The sequence below is a fragment of the Lepidochelys olivacea genome (assembly GCF_965140295.1).
Source record: "Lepidochelys olivacea isolate rLepOli2 genome assembly, chromosome: 5".
Lineage (NCBI taxonomy): Eukaryota > Metazoa > Chordata > Testudines > Cheloniidae > Lepidochelys > Lepidochelys olivacea.
The window spans coordinates 121,375,911-121,385,877 of record NC_140415.1 but is presented as its reverse complement, the minus strand read 5'-3'; the positions used below and the strand labels follow the sequence as shown (position 1 = coordinate 121,385,877).

Below are 9,967 nucleotides of genomic sequence, written 5' to 3'. Positions count from 1 at the left end.
GGATGCCCAGTTCCCAGTGACATTAATTGGAAGTGAGTGTTCAAATCCCTTAGTCCCCTTTGAAAATTTCACTCTAAGGAATCATACGCACCTTTCATATGAAATACTCTGTGCACATTTCTTCTTATAAATTGGATTATGATGCCTTCCCTTATTCACACAAAGAAGTTAAACATCTATAACTACTGCTTTTCTATTAACAGGAGACAAACTTTTCTGGATTCCTGCACTAACCTATGCAGCCCTAAATGCCGTGTAATTCATGAGCCCTCCTTCCCATATCTAAATCAGAAAATCCTCTGATGAACAAACAGGTCTCCTCTTCCTTATAATAAAACAAAGGTCAAGGGCAGTAGGGAAAAGAATTTTATTTCCAAGCTTCTAAAAGATTAATACAAACACTGGAGAGTAAACAAAATGAAAAACTATTAAAAAAAATAAGCAGGGTCTTGTAAAAGTGCTCTGTAAAAAACCAAAGGCACACAACCAACAACATTATACACTCATAGAGGCTTAATGAGTTGTGTATTTCAAGCCTTGATAATTCTGAGTGTGAACTCAATTTGCATTCTTGTTTTTCTAGTGTTCTGTGAATATTGTTAACCATATCTTAAACATCTGTTAAGAAAACTCCAACAAAGCAATATCTTGAGAAGCACAAATAAGAAAGAGAGTAAACAGGTTGGACATTCTGTAGTGAATGTGTCCTAAGAATCAAGTCTGTGCTACATACTGTCAGGCAATTTCTATAAAAGACATCACATACTGATTTAAAGGCAGCTGGAAAGCAGTCTGAGTTAGCTCCCAAGTCTTAAAAATTTAAAAAAAAACAAAACAAAACACCTTTCCATTTGGCAACACTGTTCTCTTACTAAAAGAGGGTTCTTGTGTATTTCAACGTGCACTTGGTGGGTGTCTGTTCTGAAAATGTAAATACCAAGCGTGGGTAAGAGGAAGAGGCAATTTAATTTAAGTGTGTAGAAAAATCCTTAATCCAGGCATCACAATTATTAAGGGCGGGGGGGGGGGGGAAGTTATTTGGTAAAATGTTTAAAATATTTTTCCTTTCTAAAATGTAAACAACCTCATCATTAAATAACCTTGCGTAGTAACTATGGAAACAATGTTAACTCAGTTATTAAGAGCGCTTTCTCATATAAAATACTTTACACATATTAGCAAAAGATCTAGTGAACTACTGATACTCCAGAATAGACTGATAAATATCCAGGAGATTGGTTTGGCCACAGAAAAAGTAGGGCACAGAGATCGTGTTTTCTTGAGAAGGAAAGGCAGCTGTTATTCATTTCATGCTTGAAGAAAACTCTCCACCGACGTTCCCTACAAAAGGGAGAAGAGGTTTATTAAAGGCTGTCTTTGGTTTTCTTCTTTAATAAATTCTTCTCACAAGCTGTAACACAGAACCCTCTTCACGGTGGGTTAGGTTAAATGAGCCACTGTTGGGTGCTAGCTTCCTGGAATACTGTAAAATTTGTCCTTGCCATTTTATCCTCATGAAGCAGTAACAAAAGTGCTATGAAATATTGGTCTATTAGCAAAAGAAGAAAGACATAAAACCCAGTACCCATTTATGTACTTCTGGAATGCTTGCAATAAATCATATACTGGGCTCTTACTCCTCAAACAGGAGAAAAATCCTGTATCTTGACAGGCCAATGTAACCATATGATACTTTAATTTCTTGACTCCATCTGAGTTAAGTCCTAGAAACACATATACACAAGTAGAATGGCAACCTCATAAAAGGAACAGAAAATAGAAGAGTCACTGTCATCCTAAATATCACATTTGCAGGGACACCTAAGATTATTGTAACAAAGAGAAACGAAAAAATATTTTTCTGTTTGTGCATTTGATAGCATTTTGAGCCACCAGTTGCACTTTTTCCTCAGTCAATTTCCCCTCTTTCACCCAGATCCACAGAGGTGGGTTGGCTGAATGGTGAAGGTCGCAGGTTTGAGTCTCTCTCAATCTCACAATGAAAGGCCACCTCTAGTTCACCCACCTGCAAAATAGTGCCTGATCCATAGGGTTAGAGTAGCCAAAGATAGTCAGACATGATGCTGACCACACCACTCCCTTGTGTGCCACTGGCTATGAAACAGATGTGCCTTAACCATGTCAGCCCGATGACCCATTGGCTCCAGGAGCTTTTATTTTGACACAGCTCCAGCGGAGAAAACAAATATTTAAAAAAAATAGGAAAATGTGATTTTTAAAAGCACAAAATTTGGCAGAGGGACAAAAGTACCAATTAAACCAAATAGATTTCAAGTTGACAGTGTCCTCTAACAAAGAGCAAGTAAATGGGACTCTCATCAGTCCTCCTGTCGTGGTAATTTATTTACCCTCCCTACTAGGGGTTACCACCTTATTTGTCACTTTTAAAGAATTATGAGGATGGCTGCTCTTACATTAAACATGATGACTGTGCTATGTAAGATTTTTAGGCAAGACACAAAGGCTTGATCCTACAAAGAATTACTCACACCCTTGTAGTACCAGGGCTGTCCATAGGACTACGGATGGGAATAAACACATAGGTGAGAATACCTTTGCAGGATTGGACCCTAATGATTTGTCTACACTCAGTTTTTTTCTTAATATTCCCACTGTTACTACCAGCAGGGCCGGCAATGCAGGGAGCACTAGTGTAGACAGCGTTCAGGTTGCTGCTGGTGAGTGAACCACATTGTTTAGACTTGCTCAGAGCAGGTCAAACGATGACAGTGGTTACCAGTCTACACTAGGCCCTCCATGGCTGCCATCTCTCATGGAGCTGCGCCAGCTGTCACAATGGTGGGAAAAAGCCTAGTGTAGACAAAGCCTAAGTGAACTGCAATACAACATGCAAGTCGAAAAGTGTTGTAACATGCGGAGAGTTATTTAAATCAGTGCCAATGCTCCAGCTTCATTTGTTTCTTTCAAGCCGCGTGCAGCCTCTTTTGGGACTGTGTTAGTTAGCAAAGAAACTAATCAAGAATGCAGTTCCATTTGATGCACTACCAGGTCCATCATCAAAAGCTGAAGAGAGTTAAAGGGTGTGAAGTAACAGGAAAAACGGTATGTTTGAAAGACTGCAAATGGCATGGAACATGTTAAATGCCGTGCTTAAGTTAATTAGAAACTGGATGATCTATTATTGGGTCAACAGAATCAACCATGTATGCTTAAGTTTACTGCACAGTCAATCCTTCCTCTAAATTTCCCTCCTATCCCCAGATAACTGATCTGCTAAAATGGTACCTCATCATCAATGCAATATCTGCTGGAAGAAAGCACCCCCTGAAATCACTTCCTAGACAATATTCATTTCTAAACCACTGTGAATGTAATGTGAAGGCCACCTCCCATAGGGAGATGACTCAACTTTGGGGGAAGGGGAACTGGGTCCCTTACTGGCCATTTTGGTAGTCCGCCATGCTCCTCTGGAGGGACAGTTTCCTACCCTCAAGTGGAGGTAGCTGCCTTTTCCCTGGTCACTGCCAATGGAGGAACGGGGATTGTGAGCACCGCTGAGTAGAAACAATCTACAGTTACAGCGGGAGAAGATAAAAGCTAACTTGGAAGCGTGCCATCAACGCCTGCTGCCTTTGATCTCTAAACCCTTCCCAGACTCCAAAATGAAGGAGGGTCTTATCTGAAGTGCAGAGAATCAAATCGATTATGCACCCAACATCCTGCTGTTGCTGAAGGCTCGTTTTAAAAATAGCTACAGACACCGTATCTGCCAACAAGCAAAAGAAGAGAAGAGGGACGTCCAGAGGGAGAAACATGTTTTAACTCTAGTGCCCAGAGGGCCAGAGTAGAAAAAAAGTAAGCACTTTGCTAGAAAAGAGGTATTATTGGTATGTATGTAAGAGGACCTAATGGAAACTTGTCATTTCTAGGGCTTTGGGTTTACAGCAGGTAGCATATACGACTTCTGTTGTTGCTACCATACCTGACTTCAGAGTAAAGCACAGGATCTCGGCTCCCGGAAAGGATTGCTCCCAGCAGGAACTCCTATGAGCAGGGCATCTTTGCAGGCGTTCTGCATACAATACTGCTGAAGTTCTGCGGCTGCCTGAGAGACCTGTACAAGGAAAAAGAAATACCCTCATACAGAGGAGAAACCAGTTCATTCCCTGACATCTACTACATAGTTCCTCTTTTTAGTAACCATTATCACACAGAGTGGGAGAGCAGCCAAGCCAGCTCCCAAAGCGAAAAGTGCCGATTAAAATAACGCAGATTCAAACGCGCAAAGCTCTGGCAAGACAGACGCTACGTTTTACATCAACGAGTATTTTCAATTCTGAGCCACAGCAGCGTGTGGAATGTAGGTGTTGGTGCCACAGAATTCAAGTTCCATTGTGCCACACAGAAGCAATTCAATTTTCCGGTGTACTTTATTACAAAATAGTCACATAGCAACGTACACAGCGCTTCCCACCATGGCAAACATCGTTCCCATCCCAAAGAGCTTACACGCTAAATAAGAGAAGACAAATCAGACAAGACATAGGATAGCAGCAGGGGCAGAGTGAAGGGCTTAAAATTTGAACCTCCCTTAAAAAATGAAATTTAGGTCAAAATTATCAAGCTTCGGTGCCTCAAGTTAATCTCCTAAATCTAGATATAGGCACCTGAAGAGGAGTGGCCTGACAGGTCTGAAGCAAGCTCAGGAGACGGAAGGTATTGAAGAGCCTGAGGCATCCATGCTACCGTCTTAGACAACAGGCTGGTTAGCCTGTGCAACTTTTGGAGCTGGACAGAGAGAGATTCAAAAATCAGATGTCAAGGATGCAGACAGCAGCGTGGATCCAGGAAATGTTTAAGGACAGGGTGTCTGTCTGCCAGCCAGCCTGGTAGGATTTTAGTCCGCCAAAGGGCGGTATTGGAGAACACTAACTGGAGTCCCCAATCACCAAGTGCGACATCCTCACTTGAAGCTACCCACTAGGCCTTTTTCTGAGCTCAGGGAATATAGCTCTCGCTCTCTGTGCGGCGCCCCAGTGCTCCCAGACGAGGGGATTGGAGGGGTTTACTTGCGGGATTGGGACAGTGACCCACATCCACAGAGCCATCCTTAGGATTTAGGGGGCTCTATGCAGTATTATTAAACTGGTGCCCTGATGCCCAATGGCAGCCTGGGCTCGCGTGTGTATTTTAGATGCAGGTGGTCTTTTGAAGGATTTATTAAAAAAACTATATTCTGAAGATCCAAGCATTTAAGGCTAAAGATGAATACTCAGATTGTGCATCTAAAAATCTAGGCAAGGATTTTTTAAGAGATGTGATTTCATAATCTTCAGCAACACACTAATGAAATATTTTTAAAGCAAATTTTAAACTAAGGTCCTGTAGACTAACATGTTCTGAGTAAATATTATGGTAATGCACAACTGTTTTGGTCAGGAAATTCAGAAACTTACAGTATATACCTGGGGGTTGGCAAATGCCTGTTAAATGGCTTCACTACCGCTTGAATGGCTCTTTAAGTTTCAATGTTGAGCTAATAGGTCTGGCAGGCTGGAGGCTTTTTCATTTTTAACGACTAAATCCCCTCCAGAGGAAGATTCACCAGGCTGCAGCAGCCAGCCGTGGTGGGTGCCTGCAGGAAGGGTCAGAACAGGGACAGGAAGTTGCGGGAGGGTGGACACTAAGACCCACAGGTGCCCCAAATTTTCAGGTGCCCTACGCAGCTGCATATGCCTAAGGACGGCCCTGACCGTCCATCCCTAGGGCCTGGTGAGCTTGCTGCCATTCTCAGACTGTCAGATCCAGCAGCATTCCCAAACACACGGTGTGGCTTTTCTCTTCCCTCTTACTCAGTTCCCTTTTTGGGATCTGTTCTATTCATTGCCAGCCACCACTCCCCTACAATATTAATTTTTCTGAGTATCTCCTCCCACCACGCTGTGTTCAGAGCCTCAGAGATGCTTGAGGCAGCCTCACCCAAGAGGCAATGGAGAAGTGACTCTGACTGATTGCCATTCTCCCTGATCATGGAGACTCCCCTTCTGGAATGCCTGAAGGGTTTCTTATTCTTTCTCAGTCCCTTCCTGGGACCGGCCCCATCATTTCCGAGCCATGCCATTCTCTGGACTGCAGCACCAGTCGCTACTGAGAAGCCTGAAAACTGGACCCTTTCCTGTTGTGGCACCATGCACCCAAAGAACTAATTGGCCTATTTAAGTGCCCTATGTCAATACCAAAGTGCAGAAGATAAGGGCAGGGCTAGACAGTGCTCTACTATGGAGTAATTAGCAGAGTGTGTCCTGCATATGCCATGTTGTACAGTGCTCAGCACCATTCTGCAGCCCTCTTCTGCCTACCTTTGCTGACACAGGCAAACTCTGCAGCCAGCCGATGAGCAAGGAGCCATGTATATCCTACTGCTGTTGATAACTATGTCTGAAGGAGGCGCACACCTTGCGTGTGGCAACAGTGCAGTAGCAGTCTCTGTGACACAGGTTAGTAGTGTTCAGTAGCAGGGCCATCTGTCACTATGGCTTGTGCGTTCTCAATGCAAGCCAAATGTACATTTCCCCCCCTCACTCCCTAATCTATCACATTTCAGCAGATGGCAATAAGTGTGCTCAGCCCAGCTGCCCCCCTTGTGCACGTCCCTGTACGTAGGTGTCACTTTCTGACCAGGCTCCTCCTTTGCGAAAGTCTTGCTCCCTGGGCACTCATCTGGAGAGAGGGGCAAAAACCCTAACAGAGCATGCAATCATGGGGGTGGATTTCCCTCTGCTAATTCATCACATACTCTGAACAGCCAAAAAAAGCTCTCTTTTCTCCCACACAGCTCAGCATCTTTTAAAATCCCCCTGCATGTTATTTCATCATTATATTCTCTTCCTTGGTGTTTCCTCTTTTTGTGCCTATTTTACTGCTCTGTGATCAAATTATCTTGCTAAGAGAAAATTAGTCTGAATTTTTTTTTTAGAAGAAGTCCAACAAATAAAACCAGAGAGCCCAATAAACAATCCAAACATCTTCCAACAAAGAACAAGGCTGGAAATTTCTGCCTGGTGGGTTAATGTTATCGAGAGTTGAAAACAGAAAATTGGAATGGAAATGCTTAGGCACCCTCAACAGTAACAGACAATATTGCACTGCTACAATACAGAAGACCTGGGCACATCTGTACTGTTGACCAGGCTATTCATTGCAGATTCCCAAATGTAATGAATGAACATGCAAGCAAACAAATGATAAACTATGATCCCTGTTACTGAATCAGTCCACATGTACTTTGTCATTTTAACTACTATTGTTTAGTTTTAATTACTGATAAGCCTTCTTGGTTATATTAGTAAATGTATTAGAGAGAATGGTGCATTGATGTTAAAATACCACCTTACTTTCATCATGTAATTGTACAGGTCAGGGAGTTATGCACTTGCCACTTTCACTGCGAAGCAGATGAGCATAAATTAGAAAAATCTAGTCTCAGCTGTTTCTTATTTATAAAATAGCTGGCTAAACAGCTACCATTTAAAGTATTGAAGCTGTATTCAAATCTGATTTCAAGATAAGCCTGTTTTATGAACTGGGCAGTGTAAGTTTGTGTGCACACTTGGGGTGATGAGAGAGGAGGAAAATCCTGGATACAAATTAATTTGACTTTCATTGCTTTACAGCCTGAAACACGGTTGGACTTTGCACATAGCTTGAAAGAGTTCCTTTATCAAAGCTACTGTGGAACTTGTAATTCTAAAATGATCACCAGCTATAAAACAAGTCTTTTTGTTGGCAGGATTTTATAAAAGAAATAATTATAAAAACAAACATACACACATCTAGGAATTGGCAGGCATCATTACAGCCTCTCTATTCAAGTCTAATTGGAAGTGGGTGAGATCATCAGGTTTGAGGTCTAGATTATCATGTTTGTGGATCAGCAACAAGAATTAATGAGGGTCTGCTATATTATTCATTATAGCCTTTTTTCCTAGGAAATGCTCTCCTGCCACACTGATGAGTTGGATTGGCAGACATCCCGCATGCTGCATCCAAGGCTCAGAACCTGTCCCCAGAAGTACATCATTCAATCACTCTCTCCCAGTCGTTTATCAAAATACCGCAAACTGAAGAAAATTAACTCCCTCTACCCCATGTAGATAAATAAAGGTAAGCTGGCACAGACTGCTGAAGGACCTCTCCGCCCCATAGCTTTCTCCAAGTTTGCTCTTCCCACCAGCCTGGGGCTTGGCCAAGTCCTTGCCTACTTCTGTCCTACTGAGCTAGCTCAGGAAGGGGCAGCTCATTTTATTTAACACCAAACCCTACGGAACAACAGAAAATAAGCCCATGTTAAAAAGCGCAATCAACTGATGGCTTTTTTCCCTTGTAAACCACCACAGATCTGGGGGGGTGGGGGCAACTGGGCCATTGGTTTGATGAGACTTCCATGCCAGCTGTTGGCGACGTTCTCTTTGTAACATAAACAGAAGCCACCAGACCTGAAGGTATTTCTCCGGATCCCAGATCAGAAGGCCCCCACCCTAGATGAGCCCACCCGCCTGGGAACCAAGTTGTGCCCAGAAGCAGCTAGCCCCTCGGCGGCCTTGTCGAACCTACAATCGCTGTAAGAAGGCCCTTTTTTGACCCCGCCAGGTGATGAAAGCCTGATCACAAAGCTCCAGCCCTGTCCCACCAACTGATCCTTGCAGTGCAGCAAGGCTGGGGAGCAGGGATCTCTTTCCCCAAATGCCCCTGTCAGCTGAAGAGAGGAGCTGCTGAGTTTGTGCTGCCCAAAGGAGCCGAGCCTGTTACAGAAGAGAACCTAGAGCCATAGGCCGAGACCAACAGCATCCCTGGGTTCCCACCCCTCACAGCTGCGTCCATCAGTGGCTCGCCCCCCCCCCCCCCCCATCTCTGCAGAGTTAGTCGTCATCGCCCTTTCCTCGCCTCTGGGTGCAGGGGCCGCTGCTGTCGGAGACTGGCATAGGGTGACCAGAGAGCGAGTGTGAAAAAAATCGGGACACTTCTTTTCTGGGAGGGGGAGGGTACAGAGTCTTATATCAGACAAAGCCCCTAATGTGGCGACCTCTGGCCACCCTAGGCTGGGTGGTGGGAGCTAGCAGAGTGGTGGCTGGACCCCCAGCCAAGTCCCAAAAGGGGACTGAGCCCCGCAAACCAGAGCCACGCTGCTCGCCCGCTTTCCTTGCCACTGGCCTCCGGTTTCGCAGCGGGCCACCGGAGCCCAGCCCTCCCGATCCGCTTTGCGGGCAAGCCGCCCCCTTGCCGGGGGCTCTCACCTTGATCCTCTCCACCCCCGCCTCCAGCTTGAGCTGCTCCACCAGTCGCTGCATGCTGCTCAGGCTGGCGTTGGAAGACATGCTGGCGGCGAGCTCGGCACCCAGGCGAGCCCAGCAGCCCGGGGAGACGCAGGGCAGCAGGAACTGAGCTCAGAGGGGGAGGAGGCAGCCCCGCTCCGAGCTGCCAAGCGGCAGCCGGGGCCCCGAGCACCATCTAGAGGCCGCCGCGGCGCGGCACGGCGCCGGGGCCGGGGCCGGGGCCAGGGCCCGATCCGGCGGAGCCACGCGTGCCCCTGCTCGTGCGTGGCCACCCGCGGCGTCAGCGCTCGCCCCGCAGTTCGGCTTGTAACTGCCCCGGCCCCCGGGGGACGCAGCGGGGAGGGTTTGGGGCCGTGCTCGCGAAGTTGCCACACGGCTTCAAGATTGCACTGGCTGGGCCGCCCGCCTTGCAAAGGGCCGGACGCCTGATCCTTGCATGCTGGCCGCTCGTGAGGCAGGAAAAGAAAAGGCTTCCTCAATTAACCAGTGCCCCGATGATGGGAGGCGCCTCTTTGTTCCAGCTGTCTGCGAACGCGGGAGGACAGTGGCCCTGCCTCGCATGGATCTCCCCGAAGAACCACGTCCCCCTGGCTGGGGGGGAAGTGCTGCAAGACTCCTTTCGCACACGTGTGCTGCCCTTGCGCTTGGAGGCT

The 9,967-nt window shown here is 46.0% G+C and overlaps 1 protein-coding gene across 1 annotated transcript; it reads right to left on the bottom strand.

Annotated features, from left to right (window-relative positions):
* Positions 1-348: 348 nt before the first annotated feature.
* On the bottom strand, positions 349-9,891 carry GNG10 (G protein subunit gamma 10). The gene is made up of 3 exons (XM_084629112.1): positions 9,276-9,891; positions 3,965-4,096; positions 349-1,341 (listed from the first exon to the last, which is right to left on the bottom strand). The coding sequence occupies exons 1-2, from the start codon at positions 9,354-9,356 to the stop codon at positions 3,971-3,973; spliced, it is 207 nt and encodes a 68-aa protein (XP_084485238.1). The 5' UTR covers positions 9,357-9,891; the 3' UTR covers positions 349-1,341; positions 3,965-3,970.
* Positions 9,892-9,967: the final 76 nt, after the last annotated feature.